The 17,474-nt window shown below is 39.5% G+C and overlaps 1 protein-coding gene across 1 annotated transcript in view; it reads left to right on the top strand.

Annotated features, from left to right (window-relative positions):
• Positions 1–11,461: 11,461 nt before the first annotated feature.
• Positions 11,462–17,474, top strand: part of ssh2a (slingshot protein phosphatase 2a) — an 18,683-nt gene continuing 12,670 nt past the window's right edge. Inside the window, exon 1 of the mRNA XM_017032208.2 lies at positions 11,462–12,316. Within this exon, the coding sequence (XP_016887697.1) occupies positions 12,189–12,316 (128 nt within the window). The 5' untranslated portion in view covers positions 11,462–12,188. The remainder of the gene's footprint in view (positions 12,317–17,474) is intronic.

Below are 17,474 nucleotides of genomic sequence, written 5' to 3'. Positions count from 1 at the left end.
GTTGACAGATGGCTCAGATACTCTGTGACACCACGAAGTCATTTCAGAGCTGCAACCATTATTTTTTAAAATGAAAAAGTAATTTTCTGTTCTTTTTTGTTCTCATTCTGTTACCTTGTGTGATATTGTGTTTTGCCTCCTGTTCGTTTTGTGTTTTTAGAGTATAAGGTCGTGTTTATGAATTGATTATGTGTTGCTTTGTAACAATGTCTCATGTTGTTGTGTTTTTCTCCAATTTATTTAAGTTATTTAACTCCGTTTTTGTGTTATAAAATCCTTTGCCTCATCTCATCCTGTTATTTTACTTTAAGCCATATGTGATTGGATTTGTTATTATGCATTTATCTGTTTCAGTCAGATAGTATTGTGTTTTATTTTAACTTTTTTCTCAGTGCATCTTTAAATTAGCCTAACATAGCCCTAATGCCAATGCAACTTGATCCATAAGAACGGTGTGAACCCTTTTAGTTACATTATCGTTACATATCTGTGTTGATTCTGATTATTGATCCAAATCCAGGAACTTCAAAATTGTTGACTTTGTCAGAACGTGGAGTGTACTGACTCTGCTGAAATCTGAGTGGCCGTAGCGAAGGTTTACACCGTCAGTGTTTTCTCTAGTTCTTGCCTAAAGGTATTGATCAGTTCTAATTGTACAACCATGACACCTTAAATATAATCACTCTGGACACTAGAGTGACAGTAAAGGCCGAGGAGCTGCCTCGAAGCAGCTTAATGTGACGGGCCTGTCAGGTCTGTGGTCCAGTCCACTTCTGCTTTTGGACTCATCGACACTTCCTAAATCTGGTCTGGTGAAGTAGCCGTAAGCAGGGATGAAGAAGATATTAATGTTAATGTTAATGTTAATGTTAATGTTAATGTTGATGATGATGATGATGATGACAATTCATGTTTTATATATGACGTTATGTTGGAGTACTAAGATACAGATGACAAGAGAATTAAAAGCTTAAGGACAATTCAGACGGAAAGCATTTATATATTTTTATTTTAAAATTTAAAATTTGAAAACGTTAAGGAATATCAAGACACCTTCCGTCTTTATTACCTTTTTAATAATACAATATTTTTAAGTAATATTTTTCTGGTAACATTTTCATCTTCTCTGAATCTTTAACTTTAACTTTTTTTATTCACCTGAAGGTAATGAAAACTGGTACATTATTGTCACATTTTCTTGGTGGTGTGGCGCTTTGGCCCAGCAGCAACGTCTCTGTCATTGGTGTGGAACCACAGGGTTCACCTCCTGGACAAGTTCGAGTCCCAGGTTAGGGCGGTTGGTACCTTCCAGTGGACTCACCACCCACAGGAAGGTTCAGGAGGGTTGGTACGCTGCAGTGTGATTTGGGTGGTGGTCATGGAGACTGCTGCCCCCGCGACCTGGTAACGGATAAGTGGATGGATGGATGGATGGATGGATCTCCTTGGTGGTTCTTTGCATAAAATAACAAAACTGAACCCCTCAGCCACAGCTGTCTTTCATATTGATGCCGGACATACCGACTTACTGTCAACAATCGACTTTTCAGCTCAACCCTTTCTCCCATTGGTCTGCTTTGGCAAATCACATGGGACAGCCATGCAAATAATGATGGATTGATTAGTAAAATCAATGCTCCTTATTTGACCAAGTTTGTACCAGTTCCATGACACAAAGAGAACGTGGCTCTACAGTTTGGCACACACACACACACACACACACACACACACACACACACACACACACACACACACACAGAGGTTACAGTGTTACAGTGACTCGGTGACAAGGTCAGGTTATAGAAAAAAGCCCTGCGGGCAAACACATGATAAATGTGATTTAGAGAAACAGTAGGACGACAGAGGAGAGGTGAGGATGAAGTAGAAACAAAGCTGAAAAGGAGAGGATGAAGGGAGAGAGGAGAAGAGACAGACACAGATTGACCACAGACATTAGTATTTTTACTCAACCAGTTCGATGATGATCTGCACACATATTCTTCTAGAACACATCTGTAATTAAGCTAAATAAAAGACTCTGTGAAAGTCTGGCCAATCAAATGGGTTGGTTTTATGGTTAAATAAAATATGAGTCCAAAAAGAATGTCTTCATCTCATAGCACATGTTTGAAAAAGTAATAATTATTTTTAACTTAGATTGCTAATGTTAATTAATGTTAATGTTAATGTTAATGTTAATGTTGATGATGATGATGATGATGACAATTCATGTTTTATATATGACGTTATGTTGGAGTACTAAGATACAGATGACAAGAGAATTAAAAGCTTAAGGACAATTCAGACGGAAAGCATTTATATATTTTTATTTTAAAATTTAAAATTTGAAAACGTTAAGGAATATCAAGACACCTTCCGTCTTTATTACCTTTTTAATAATACAATATTTTTATAATAATATATAAGTAATATTTTTCTGGTAACATTTTCATCTTCTCTGAATCTTTAACTCTTTTTATTCACCTGAAGGTAATGAAAACTGGTACATTATTGTCACATTTTCTTGGTGGTGTGGCGCTTTGGCCCAGCAGCAACGTCTCTGTCATTGGTGTGGAACCACAGGGTTCACCTCCTGGACAAGTTTGAGTCCCAGGTTAGGGCGGTTGGTACCTTCCAGTGGACTCACCACCCACAGGAAGGTTCAGGAGGGTTGGTACGCTGCAGTGTGATTTGGGTGGTGGTCATGGAGACTGCTGCCCCCGCGACCTGGTAACGGATAAGTGGATGGATGGATGGATGGATGGATCTCCTTGGTGGTTCTTTGCATAAAATAACAAAACTGAACCCCTCAGCCACAGCTGTCTTTCATATTGATGCCGGACATACCGACTTACTGTCAACAATCGACTTTTCAGCTCAACCCTTTCTCCCATTGGTCTGCTTTGGCAAATCACATGGGACAGCCATGCAAATAATGATGGATTGATTAGTAAAATCAATGCTCCTTATTTGACCAAGTTTGTACCAGTTCCATGACACAAAGAGAACGTGGCTCTACAGTTTGGGACCTAATATTGATTTTAATGCAGGTTTTATTATGATGTCCATTTTTGGTCAAAACACATGATGTCCAAATTCAACCCAGCAGTGCAGGCTTACAGCAGAGGAAGGATCCTGTGCTGAGGTTAGTGCTACATGTCACAAGACACATTCCTGAAGCGGAGCAGCCATGTGAGCACTCCTGGTAGATGTCATCTCGTCAGTGAGGAGGGTTCTAAGCAGGAAAAAGCTAGGATCGAGCTGGAATGTCAGTACCAGAGACTCCAGTACGCTGCCATACAAACCCTGTTCATCAGCACTTTGACAAATGAAAGACAGATTACTGACTCCTTGATTAATGAGGCTTGTCTTACTTGCCACCCTCACAATGGGGGGTGGGGGGGAGGTTGACAGATACCTTAAAGTGGTGATGCTCAGTAATCTGCCTAGCAGCACATCACATCCCCTCCTCTCATTGGCTTTCAGGGCCACTCCCTACACATCCATGCAGCGACAATTGGTTGCCATGGAGATCGGCTTGCACATTAAACCCAGCTGTGGTCCCATTTATGATGGTATTTTTACCCCCCTTTTTTTGGGCACAGTCAACAAATCACATCAGTGCCGAGTGTGTAAGCTCAGCAGAGATGTGATATTACACCGCTGTCATGATTGCCTTTGAAATCTGCTGAGAGAGGCAATATGTCAGGAGTGACTGTGCAGCGAACAGATGAGGTCATGCAAGGATTTCATTTATTCATAGTTAGTTGAGCTGAGGATGATGATGATGATGATGATGATGCGTTCTGTACATCTTATTGTTCCACTGTAATCAGCTCCGTGCTAACCTTCCTTGTCATAATTTTTTATCTTGCATTATGTTGCACCTTCAATATAGTTTATATACTCCCAACCAAATTATAAAATAAAATAATAAGTATCACAGTATTTTGCAGTACAATTTTAAAGTTGAGATGGTAATAGCAGTACTATAATATTCATGATTTTAACATATATAAATACAAAAAAATCATTATGTTGCCTTGTTGTTATGAAAGAAGTACAAAGTGCCTAATGTGCATGTCCTTGTTTGTTTTTCCATGTGTGTGTGTCCATGTTTGTGTGTGTGTGTGTCTAGGATTGACAGACTAATGCTAAGGAGAAACTTCTTAGAATTTGGTTTGGGATTACTGAACGAGGCAGGGATTAAGTCTGTCTGTGTGGTGGGCTGTTTGGGGGCAGTGGTGAGGCAGATGATGATTAGGTTTTGGAAAGACGGTGTAGAGAAAGCACGGACACACAGTCTGTTCCAGCCTTATCCCTGGTCACCGCTCAGAGTTAAAAACCCACACTGACCCTGGCTCGTGACTCAAGGCCCCGATGAAAGGCCTGGTGTAGCTTTATCCCAAATGTGGGTCTCCTGTTAGGCAAGGTTAATTGAATCTGACACAGCAAGTGAACCAAAGGGCCACCCAAGTCTGTGGTCAGAGAGGCCGGTGTTTTCTCTTTTGCTGGTGCTGAGGCTGATGGGAAATTACATCATGTTTTGAATATTAACATTTGCCTTTTTTTCTGCAGGAGTCGGGCAGTGGTGAGGATGACCGTCGTTCTCAGCCTAGAAGGTGAGCAACATCACTTCCTGTTGTGGCCACTTCAATGACCTGCCGTGTTCATAATCAACCATAGATACTGTAAATAGAGGCTCACCCCACTAGAGGGAGTCTCTGCGTCACTTTTTCACTGCTCGAGTACAGCCAGGTTCTCAGATTGACCAGATTGATTAGCTGTTGCATGAATAAAAGTATTAAAATACAATTTAAAAAATACAAACACACAAAATAATGTTGTAAGCCTTTTATGTCTGTTTAAATTTTTTTTTGTTGTAAGCCTTTTATGTCTGTTTAAAAAAAATTAAATTTTTAACCCAGGAGAGCATTTTCTGAAGGATCTTAAAACAACTTAGTGTATGAAAAAGAACTGACTTTTATATAATGCTGTTGTTTTTTTCTGTGCTGTAAATAGACTGTGAAATCCCCACATTGTCATTGAGGATTGTGCCAAAAGAAACATTTCTCTTTCGGGGCTCTTAAAGCTGCGAACATCGGCGTCACAGCTGAGATTAACTTTCATGGCGTTGTGACTGACTGATGTTCTTGTCTGTCTTCATGAAACACACGGACGTCATGGCACAGTACTGTCTCTTTGTTCATTTGACTTAGGGAAGGGAATTTGAGCACATCGGCATGTGGGTGTGGGTTTGACTTTATGCCTGGTACTGATACACAGCACAGTACACAAAAAAGGTTTGAACTCAGGTCAGATCTCACACACAGTCTCTTTATCTTTGAATGTAGTATCCTGTAGCCTCACTGGGGTCCTGTACTGTAGAGAGGCTTATTGAACAGGTGTTAAAACGCAACTAAAATATGAATGTTTTTTGTTGTTTGTTGTCTTTTTGTTGTTTAAATTGTACAGAACTTGAGTTGTTCACCTACTTCTACTTACCTGAGGCTATGACAGCAAATGAGATTTATGCACAATCTCAGCTTGAGTTCAGTCTTTGAGTTTGGCTGCTTAAGGAGAGTTCACTTAGATTTGTCTGTTGAGATCTACTCTGTGAAACTAGTCTTTTTTCTTGTTATATTAAACGCATGACTTTGAATGAAATGAAAATGAAAGTGAACTACTTGTCACTACAAGTCAGTTAAATATATTACTCATTGTCTATAAAAATATTTTTGGACATATTTACTGTTAAGGGACACAGTTTTTGTATTTCCTGCTAAAGTGCAGAGATGTCTTGATCAATTCTGGCCCATTGACATAGAAATGTAGGGCGTTTGGTCTGCAGTACATGTGTTCAACACACTAGTTTGTTTGTAGTGTTTGTAGTAGTGGATGGTTGGGATCCTTTAGTGTCTATGTGAGTGGATTAGAAAAGGCTCTCCATGATTTCAGTCAGGCAGGAATCATGGCGGTTGTCCACGATGTTGGAAGATCACTGTGTCATCTACAGTATGTGCTGCGAGAATTTGTGGTAAAAAAAAAAAAATACCACAGCTAAAACATCTACAGTAATGGATAATGCAGAAAAAGGGTGAAGAAGAGTGGAGTGGGTGGAGATGGTTGTCACAGTGATGTGTGACACAATGACAGCAGTAAACAGAACTGTGATCTGCTATGACAAATCATTTGGAGACAGTAGCACTTTCTCAAAGACCTGGGGTGATCCAAACGTGTGCAGCAGCTCAGTGCCTGTCAAAACAAATAAAACCAAATGATAGCATTGTTTACATTTTCAGAACTGGACACGAACTGTAAACATGACAAGTAAAATACTCTCTCTTTCTAAAAATGCAGTTTCAAACCAACACTAATAGATAAAACCTGTCTGATTTTGGAGCAATGAGGCCATTAGGCAATTCCAGGATCTGCTGCGCAGTGGAATGTTGTCTCCTTCCAATATTTGTGTAATAACTTTTCTATTCCTAGAAGTCATTTTTCATTTCCTTAAACTTCACTCTTTATGAGACATATTTCCTCAGAGCTGTAACTCTAATAACCACTTTCATTTATCGATCTTTATTATTTCAAATTATTAACAATATCTGTTACCGATAATAAAGTTAGATGTCAAAAATGGAATAATGGTTAGGGCTCATGCCGTACTTGTTTTTGCTTTGTTAAAAAAATGCTATTGGCTTAAAGCACTCTAAGTTAGCCACAGATATGAGTGTGAATGTGAAAGTAATCTATAAGTGGCCTTGCAGAAGATGATCTGTCCAGGGTGTACCCAGCTGTTCCAGCCACACCCACAATAAATTGATCTCATGAAGCTTAATGTGTGAATTACTCAGTTTATACACTAGATCAGGGCTAGGCAAAGGTTTGGGCCAAACTGAAGTGCAGAATTTGACTGGTGGGCCGGTTCAGTTTTGGTTGGATATAGAGTGCTGGGTAAAATAATTTAAATTATATATACAAGAATATATACCTACTGTATAACTAAATGTCCAAAGATAATTTGGCACATTTGATGTCTGCTGCCATTTAGTGGCGTCAACAGTAATTACAGTTGATTGATTGTAGTCCATGAAACAGAAGGATTCGTGTCAGTCTTTACCATACTGTGTACCAGTGTTTGTTGGGCCAGATACAGTATGAGCTGTTTCATGATGAGCTTTAACAACAAATCATATAACTTGACTGAAAAAAAAGGAAAGATTTTGGAATGTTTTTAACACATTCGATCATTAAAACATGGTGACATCACTGCTGTTATTCTTTAACACACCCCAATAATTTCTTTAAGGACATGTGGACCTAATTATCTGTTAGGTAATATCACAGAGCTGCAGCAGCAGCAGTTGGTGAAGTCATGTCCGTAGATGTATGTACACACACACACACACACACACACACACAATGTACTTTTTCTTACCATGTCTCACATCATCAACGTCCTGTTTTACCAGTTGGCTCAGTATAAGTTCAACATTTGCTCAGCGTTAGGACAGACACACACTTTTAGAGTGATGCTGTGTGATCTGCAGTATACCAGTGTGTTACATAAGAGCTTCTCCACCCTACATATGGATCCAAGTCGCAGGATGAAGCAATTTAGTTGAGTTTTTTTTTTTTTTCACTCTGAGTTTCTTCATCTTTTTTTTTTTTTTACTTTGCTGGTTTTTAAGTTCACTGCTCATTGATTCACACCCTGTTTCTGTTCTGTTTTTCTCTGCCTCACTGTATTTGTCAACATGTCTCTCACACGGAAACACCCCAGCAGCTGTCTGTAGTGACTGCACAATGTTTTCAGTTGCCTTCAGACTGACATTCGCACGGTTTTATCTTTTGACTAAACCCAGAACTGTTTTTTTAATTTTTTTAAAGAAAACAACAAGCTGAAACTTTTGCTACAGCTCTGGAATGTGTAAAGGTCAACATTAGGGTTGTAATATGACAAAAAACATCTATTCTGGTACATAAAAAAAGATAATCAAACACACACAATTATTCTTAAATAAATGTTTTTTCAAAGGCAAACTATTACATCAGATTCAGTAATACCAGCATTGCTGCAGCTTCAACTTGATGCTAATACATGCAGGTTGATGTGTTGGTTCTGTAACGAAAAAAAACTTAAAGTGCAGGATGTAAACTATGGTGTAAGCATGTTTAGATTTAGTGAATCAAACGGTTCCATTTTGATCTTTGAGTCCAATTCATATACGAGGTCTAAGGAGTAGGTGACACGTTTATGGGTTCCTGAAACATACCACATGGTAATGCAAGCCCATACCCTCCACATGTTATTGGAAGTTTGTACTGATTTTGGCCATCATCACTATCTGTACCAAAATGCAGCCACAAATGTTAAATATGTATTGATGTGATGTTTGTCGTATTTTGTCTCTGAGCTTTTTTTCATTCTTTTCTAACAGTCTAATGGACAGACGACGCCTTTTAACCAACCTGTCTTTGTCTTATCTGCTGGTTACACTGCTTCCCTGAGTTTGAACTACAGTTCAGTGGGCTGAAATGTTAGCAAACATTTGAACATGAGGCGTTGTAGTCCAGGCTGTTGCTTTTAGCATTTGGATGTGTCGAATGGTGTTTCTTGAAGGGTGTAAATCCGATGTACCGTATATCTTTCAAAAAGGTGCTTAGCAACCTTTAGTTCTGATGTGTATCATCAGTAACATCCTGCATGTCCATTACTCCATGTCCCGCAGACTAGTTGCACTGACCGAGGTGTCAGACACTTTTAAATAAACACATCTCTCTAACCTCAGCTCTAGCAGCTGTGATGTTTCTGCCCGTTCCTACAGAGTGAAGAAGGTGGACATGCAGTGGAAAGAGCTTGTGCAACAGTGCTCAGCACTAACACCACAACAGGCTCTCGTGTTACCAGCCCACAGAAAAATAAATTCTCAACAGCATGCTGTTAAATGTGATGAGACTAAACAGAACCACATGAGCAGAAGCACATGGAACGGTTTGTGTAACGTTGACTTTGTAGTTCCAGCTGTTGGCAGAGCTGGATGGCTTGTGATCTGCCTTGTGATGCAGACCCTGTCATTGGGAAGGTGAGAAGATGTTGAGTGTAGTGTAACATGCGGACGTACCAGCGTTTGTGTTTCACATGTGATGTAATCGCCTCGTCTCCCAGCAGAACACATGGTTTGTAAACATGTGCACTTACTCAGCTGCTGCATGTTTACTTTCCTTTTTAAAAATATTTAGTAAGAATGTGTTTTGGAATAATTCACCTAGTAGAATATTTACACCACATCTTACAAAACCATTTAGCATTTTGAATTGTTGAATTTAAATAAATAAGTCAAATTAAAAAAGGTACAACTGTCATCATTTCAGAGATCATTTTGGCATGGCAGTAATCATAAGATATCAGACGAAAAAATAGTTGGAATTTCTAACAGAAATGAAAAAAAAATGTTTTTGTTCATGTGATACAAGTGGAATTTTCTAGAGCTTAATCAAGATTTTTCAGATTTTTATCAGTACCAAAATTATGTGAGATATTCAACAGCCTTGTGCAACATTCAAACACATAGTGTACTGTATAAAGCTAACAGCCTTGTGCAACATTCAAACACATTGCTCTCTCAGCATAGTGTGCTGTATAAAGCTAAATGTTGACTAATACTGTTGAGGATAAGGGCTTTAACAATGATTCACTTTGTTTTGATTTTATTTCTTCTCTCGTGATTACAAATGTAGATCACTCTGCTCTGATTTAGGAACCTGATGTTAAACATGTAACAGCATTGTGTGCTGACAGATTTCTTACAATCAAATTGCTTAAAAAACTCATTATATTGCTGTGCCTATAGTATCGGAGTATATTGTAGTAAATTGTATTGTTGCCCCTGTATCGTGATACCTGATTCTTGGTATCAGTCCACAGCTGCCCGGTAATTAATCAGATTAATTTTTTGTAATAGTTTAACAGCACTGATTACATAACATACTGTTGACAGTGATCAGCAACGGACTGGAAGACTTTTAGGCTCAAAATCTTCAGCTCTAAATACGTCTCTCTAGTTTGGCTGTGTGTTTTCACTGCAGATGTTTTACCTCACAATTTAGGCCACCAAGCAAAGCCAGTGTGAAATCTGATCAGTGAGGGGATGTGTTTGTTTAACTGTGTTTCGACATTGTTGTTTGGTTACATGCTGGCACGCCAGTGGAATATAAAATGTTTAATTGGATATAAAATAGGCCAAAACATTATGTCCATCTCCCTCCATGTGGCGGGTTGATGACTGATATCTACAGGGCTGTTTAATGTGGAATGTTATGCGTCTGCCAGACTTTGTTGACAAGACAGGCTCCACCGAATCTACACTTTATCTTAATACCAGCGTGGATGGTCATCAGCACCAGCAACGTTGCTGCAGTCTGGAAACCCTCAACCTGTTTCCCATTAGCTTCGGTTCTTTATGCAATGCAGCCACAAGGTTTGTGTGCTGGGAAGGAAAAGAGGTGAGGAAGAGACAAGTGGAGTCTCCTTAATGAGCTGGCTGCCAAAACAAAAGGCCATATGGGTTCAATTGTCTTTGTTTAACAGTCTTAGTGATCATAATACTGGATGACCTTGGTGGACTGTTGCGCTTAATCATCTGCAGTGCAGAAGAATACTTAAACCTTCAATGTAAAACCTTTGGTCAAGTTCAGTTGATGTTTACTCAGGAGGTTTATTATTCTATCTTTGTGAATGGAATTTATTTAAAAAAATATCTGTTTGCGCTTGCATTTGAAAAGCAACTTGGACTAGCATATTGACAGACATGACACAATTGTTAAGTTGCTTTCAGAAAAAAAAAAAACGAGACTGAATGTCTAAAGGTGATAGTTATAATAACTGGGGGTACCAGACATGATAGACTACAATATTCAAATATTATCTTTATTGGTTTGTTATTTGATTTGGATTAATTTTACTTTAAGACTTCTACTGGAAGTCTTGTTTTCCCACGGACTTACAGTCACACATACTGTACGTCACTACAACAATTTCAAAATGTCCTGCTTTTACAAACACTTCCTTTTTCTCATGCATGCTCTGATAATTTACAAAACAGACATATTTCATAAGAAGAAGACCTGGAACTGATGCAATAAGTGAAGGAATGAAAGTGAACTACTTGTCATTGTGACACAGCACCCTCCAGTCCACTTCCTTAACCACTAAGCCACCACTGCCCCAGTGATGTAAACTTGGTTCCTATAAAACCACCAGAGTCTTTCTAGGTATTCCTTTACAACTTCACCCTGCAACTACAGCCTGCAATGGATTTAGCTTTGTCCAGTTCTTATATACAGTCTGCCTCAGCAGAGACAATGTGCAAATAAATAAAATAAAAAAATTAATAAAATAAATATTGAAAACATGTATTATATATAAACAAATAACCAGTAAATTAAATACAAAAATAAACATTCTTCTCATACTTTTAGTTGTGTGCACTTATCAGTAAAACTTGAAAACAGGATTTTTTTTTGCTACAACCAGCACTAGCAGCACATTTACTGATAAAGTTATCAGACCTGAAGGAGGAGTAGGAGGCGTAAACGCTGCGATCACCTGCAGGAACAAACACCTGCAGTTTCCAAAGCTCCCACTGCTGCAGATCCGCTGCTGTGTTTCAGACAGAGTCGGTGCAGGAGTCCGGGGCTCCTCCCTGTTTGCTCCTCATTGGCTCCATGCTTTTCCCCCAAACACGTGTCGGTGCAGCTCCTCCTGTCTGCCATGACTTTTACTGTGGGAGTTTGTCCCCAGTCATATGTCTCATCACTGTACACGTTGAAGGAGTTCGTTTCCTTCAGTGAAGATTGTGGTGAAATAATGTTATGAAAACTATCCTGGAACTTATTTTAAAATGGCACTCGCCTTCACTGCATTGGGAAACTACAGATATCCGTTCACCGTTGCCGGCATCAGGGAAAACCCGGTCTAGATTTATTCCTTTTTGCTCAATTATTGTTTGGAAACATCAAATTTTTTCTGTCTCTGTTTCATCATTTTTTTTCTGCTGTGGTTAAAACTTGAGGGGAGTTTCGCGCACATGAAGGCAGGAGAGGAGTAAAAAAAAAAAAAGCTTTTTTTTTTCCGGGACCAAAAGAACACCTGACGCTGTTCTGAGCTCCAAACTTCCAGCGGTATGACGCTGGGAAACGTGTCCAGTTCTGACAGCTCGTCAGCGGTCAGCTTCTGCTCCTGCTGCGGTGCCAAGATGGTTCCTTACTTCAGCGATGACGCTGTGGTGACGAAAAATCAAATTAACCAACTGTAAGTTACATTTATTTCTCATGTTGTATTTTATTTATTTTAAGTTTTTTTTTTCGCCTATGGGGGGCGAAATAACGACAGTCGTGACTGATGTCACGTGATCAATAACGGCGTTTGCAACCAGACCGAAGTTTTAGTCCTGTTGATGCGCCTGTTTAAATGCGTCATCTTGTTGTAAACTAGTGTGAATAATGTCAACAGAATGAAAAGCAACATCTGTAGTTCCTGGTGACGCAGCCGTTGATCATGTTTTTCTGACCTTACAAAGACATCGAGGCTCCACATGTTTGAGTGATTCACTTTTTGTTTGAAACATGCCCAGACACAGACTTGATCCAGAATATCTACTTCTCCTATGTCCTCAGTAGAAGGAAGTACGAAAGAGACATGCAGACAGTTCCTGATGGGAGTTTTGGTTTCAGAGATTTACAAAACAAAAAAGTTCAGTTGATTCAGAAAGTTTTAAAATTGATGCTATCATTTCCCCCAGGTCTACATGATGAGATTGATTATTATGTTTATTATGTTTATTAAGTTTTAAGCTTTCTTTTTCATCCTCACAAATGAATAGTCAGAGTAAATACAAAACTGTCAACTAAACCTCAATGGAAAACCTGTTGAATTATTGCCTATTAGCAACAGGTGTGTCACTTTCCCAAAACTGAAAGAACTTTTGAAATCACTGGATTTCCGTCTTTAACTGAGGTAAAGACATCTCCTGCAAGTCTACAAAGAAGGAATAGTTTGATGGAAATGGCTTGTAGAAGTGGTTAGATTTCACTTTTGGATATTTAGAGAAATGGCACAATGATCACATTTCACTGTGGTTTACCCAAAATATGAAAAAAGCCCAAGGGAAGTGGAATGTATTAGACGTTAAAGTAGCAGGATGAGTGCAGCTCAGCAGAGACCAAGGCTTGGTGTCTTAATAAGCAAGAACCGATGTTGAAGAGACTCAACGTGTCATGTTTGTCAGCTGATTGCTGATACTTAGTTTTTACAACCATTCCATTCTTTAAAAAAAAAAAGCCCATTGAGACACCAGTCACGTGTCAGAACCTGAAAACTAAAGCATAGTAAAAGGTTCAGCCCTTGGTCCTTGAGGGCAGTAGGCCAAAGTAAATATAATATGCAGTTTGTGTTCTTGAACATGCTGAGAACAATGTAAAGATTGTCTTTACTGGGTCAACTTCCAGTAATCTTATCTGTGGTCTACAGTCCCTGTAGACATCAAGGAGAAGTGGAGCAATGGCTTGTTAGATACAGTAGAGTGAAGAGACATAAGCCCTCAAGGCCAGATCAAAGACTTGCCTGTCTAGTTTTTTAAAGTACTATTTTAGAGACTAAGGCTAAAAAAAAGGCTAGTCAAATTTTGGTTTAAGTAATTGCAAACCTGAATAATATTTCATCTTTTATCTTTTGTAACACTTCCAAGAAATCAGTAAGCGTTGCATAAATGTTTAGTCTTCAGTTCCCATGTTTGAATCTTGCAGCTGTTTTACACAACATTTTCTGTGAGTGTTCTTAAAGCAACGTTTGCACAATTGAGATTCATTGTAAGACATTACAACAAACATTAGGCGTGTAGCCCTGCCAAGTATCACTTGTGGGGATCTTCAAAGTTCCTGCTTTGTTTGGTTACAGCACATGATGCTTATAGATTCCTTTTTTCACAGCCTCTTTCTAAAATCAAAGGCCAACGTAGGTGCTCATGACACCCGAGGTTGCGTTGCCGTCTTTTTGATTGATTATACGTGTTTGTTCATGTTTAATGTCGGCGTGCATGTTTCTGTTTGTTTATAGCGTGAACGCCCATGTGTGCCAGAGTGCCAGCAGGACTTAATAATGTTTAACCAGGGTTTCAACAGGTAATTACAAGGCTTGAAGGTTGTACGTATGGAGTTAAGTATTACCTGTGGCTGTACGGCATCTAAAACACCATTGTGTTCCTAGCAATTTTAGAAATACCAGTAAGCCCCTCTCTTCCGCTTTGTGTTTGTGTTGAGAAGGAGTTTTTGAAGGAATACAGATAAGACACAAACATCACGATGTCAAGTGCCTGTGTTGGGAAAGTCAACATGGTGAGGTCAACAGGGAAATGTACAGTTGGAAATAGGCCAATGTCTGTTGTTGATTGTTTGTCTTTGTTTGTGACGTCTTTTAAGTCAAATTACACTTAATTAAATCACATGACCAAATGTTTTTTCTGTTCCACAAAAGGCCTTTTTGTTGTTGTCCATCTTAGCTTTTGAGGGATTGTGATTTTCAATTTTTTTTTTGTATAGTTAAAAAAAAACACCTCACACTGCTACCATCAGAGCTACATTTGACCAAAGTGTTTGTCTAAACTGTAAGTTAAAGTGTAATCTGAGTCTGTCTCAGAATAGCACAGCATGTCTGCGGCAGGTTTGTTTGGTCCACTGAGGTGACAGCAACTCTCACCAGGTCTTGCTTACAGCGTTGCTAAGGACACAGGAGAAAGACCGTAGCAAATGTTGTGGTCTACATTCTGACACAAAAGCCACCAGGTCTATGCAGTTTGTCATCTAGTGTCTGTGCTGCTTGATGTTAGTCTATCTTTAGTACGACCTGGTATTCCTTTCTATTTATCTGTCCTGGCTGAGTACGAATCTGGCCGCTCTCATCATCTCTTTTAATGGTTCTCAAGCTTTGCCAAGCTACCTTTCCCTGGACATGGATAGAACGGTTTTCTTTTTAGGATTGACTTATGTAACAAGACTGGCAGTGATAAACCAGACTTCTGCGTCTGCCGTATTCCTACCAATTCCTACCACATGTGGCTGAATATTCACCAACTCGCACTCACCAACCAGCTTCCTAAATTTCCCATGGGCTGCAACTGCATTGGGGGCAAACTCATAAGGCCTTAGCAGGCTCAGCCCGCCACAGCGGCTGACCCTATATTTATCCCACCCCCCCTCCTAAGAGTGACTAATATGGGCATAGACAGCAAGGGGGGTCACCTAGATATCTGCCCACTGTGTAGAGTGGTCCTTACATAGTGATGATTGTGTCTCTGACTGTTGCCCTAACAAGTACCTACTGCTCCACTTCAGGCCACAGCCGGGGAGGACTGAATGCCAAAGGATGACCCACCCTGCAGTCTGACTGAGGCTTCGCTCTCTGTTCTACTGAATGTCATTCTATGCAGCGTAACCTTCAGTCCCATATGTAGTGGAAACGGCTGAAATGTTTTGTTGCCCTCTTTTCCTTTGTTTGCATTTTGTGCAATAACAAAAAGCTAAAAATATCATAGTATAAATTAATGTGGTTCATGTGTTTACATTTCTGCCTACTCTTCAAATCCTCCCAGTGCACCAGAGAATAATATATGTTTATAAAATCACAATATGAATATTCCTGTACTCATATTTACAATAGAGTTAAAAATTAAAAACAAAATCAAACCTATATTCTCTGGCTAAGTACAAGTCTTTAAACTTTACACTCCAGTAGTCTCTAACAAATTAAAGCAGGTTGTTTAAACCAGCACAGGTACAGATTTTATTTAAGCTAAAGTCTGTTTAAAGAACTTATTCTTGTCTGGATAAAGCAGCCTGTTGTCAACAGGGGGCATTTTAAAACCATAATTATCTTCTGTTCATGGTTCATCAGAATTTTATAGACATCAAAACTCCTCAATCATCTAGTCTATTTAAAAAAGTACTTGTTGTAACATGAACTTAACAACCACCTTTTTTCAGTCTGGTTTAAACGCTCTGTGTCATGACACAGAGTTTTCCATTATCTACAACAAAGTCACCAAGAAGAGAAAAAATAAAACCCAGTCCAGAACTAGACATTGGAACATTTTTATATTTACAACCATTTGTGGAATCAGTTTAACGATAATATAAAAAAAACAAGAGGCAACTAGCACCTTGGGCAGATGTGTTCATTTTTATTTTGGACCATATTTGAATTGCAATGCATAAGGATTAGCGTCATGTTCCAGCCTTTATGCCAACAGTCCAAAACCATTCTGTTGGACACCACAGTGCTCCTAAATCGAAGCCTTGCAGCTAATAGTAATCATCATTTAGTTTATTATGCAGGGCAAAATAAATTTGTTGGCTCTTTTAAATGCTTAAACAAACGGTTCTCACATTTCTCTCGGAGCGTTACTTTCCCAGCATAAGATGATTTAAAATTACTAAACGCCCCACTTTAAGTATGCAGTGTGTGATGGATAGTTTCGCACTTACATGGAGTCTCATTTTCAGCACAAGTACAGACTGGTGTGTGGCACTGCTGCAGCGTGCTCTCGTTGACCTGTCGTGCATACAGTAGGTGACTGAATGTGAGCTGTTAATAGACCAAACTTTTAAAGGACTACTGTAATTTTAGCAGCACTATTTGGGTCCTGCAGCGCCACTGCTGTTCCAACCTTCAGACTTAGATTCCACTTTCTCAGTGTGACTGTGTGCCGAAGCAGTAGAGGTCATGTTGGACGTGTGCACGTGCATGTGTGAGTGTGAGTTTTATCTTACAGAGGACGCTCTACTGTAGCACTGCTATACATGGTCATTGCCAAGTACAGTGTCTGCATGTGACTAACATGACACAGCGGGATTTGGGAAAGTGGAAAAAAAAAAGAAGAATTCGAATGAATTTGAGCAACAGCCATAGTAGTGAGAAATGCAGAAAAAGAGGAAGTGAGAGAAGACAGAGGAAACAGCTGGGTCAAGAGTTGGCTGGGTTATGGGAAATAAGCTCAGCATGTTTCCCCCCCCTTGGCCTCCCTCCTCTCCATCTTTGTTGTCTGCGGTGTCTACAGAATCTGTACATCCACCGTCTCAGCAAAATCCAGGAAGGGACTGTTGGAAGAGTGAGAGGATGGAGAGATAAAGTTACAGAAAGAGGGGTGGGTGGGGGGGCAACAGGAAGGCTAAATAACAGACTGTTTCTCAAGTTAGCTGTGAGTATGAAACTGAAGTAGTGTAAGACCTGATGAACTGTAAATGTTGGGTTCACTGAGTGTGGACCAGAGCCTGCTGAGGAGGCAGTGATTATTCAACACAGTGGTTAACCATTTAAATTAGCATAGCCACCACCTGTTTGTACTGTAAAACTGCAGAAAGCCAGCCACCCCCCTCCAGCCCCACACCCCGCGCCAACAACCGCCCACTCACTCACC

Source organism: Cynoglossus semilaevis, chromosome 4 (assembly GCF_000523025.1).
Source record: "Cynoglossus semilaevis isolate Cse_v1.0 chromosome 4, Cse_v1.0, whole genome shotgun sequence".
Taxonomy (NCBI): domain Eukaryota; kingdom Metazoa; phylum Chordata; class Actinopteri; order Pleuronectiformes; family Cynoglossidae; genus Cynoglossus; species Cynoglossus semilaevis.
This window is presented reverse-complemented; position numbering and strand designations above follow the sequence as displayed.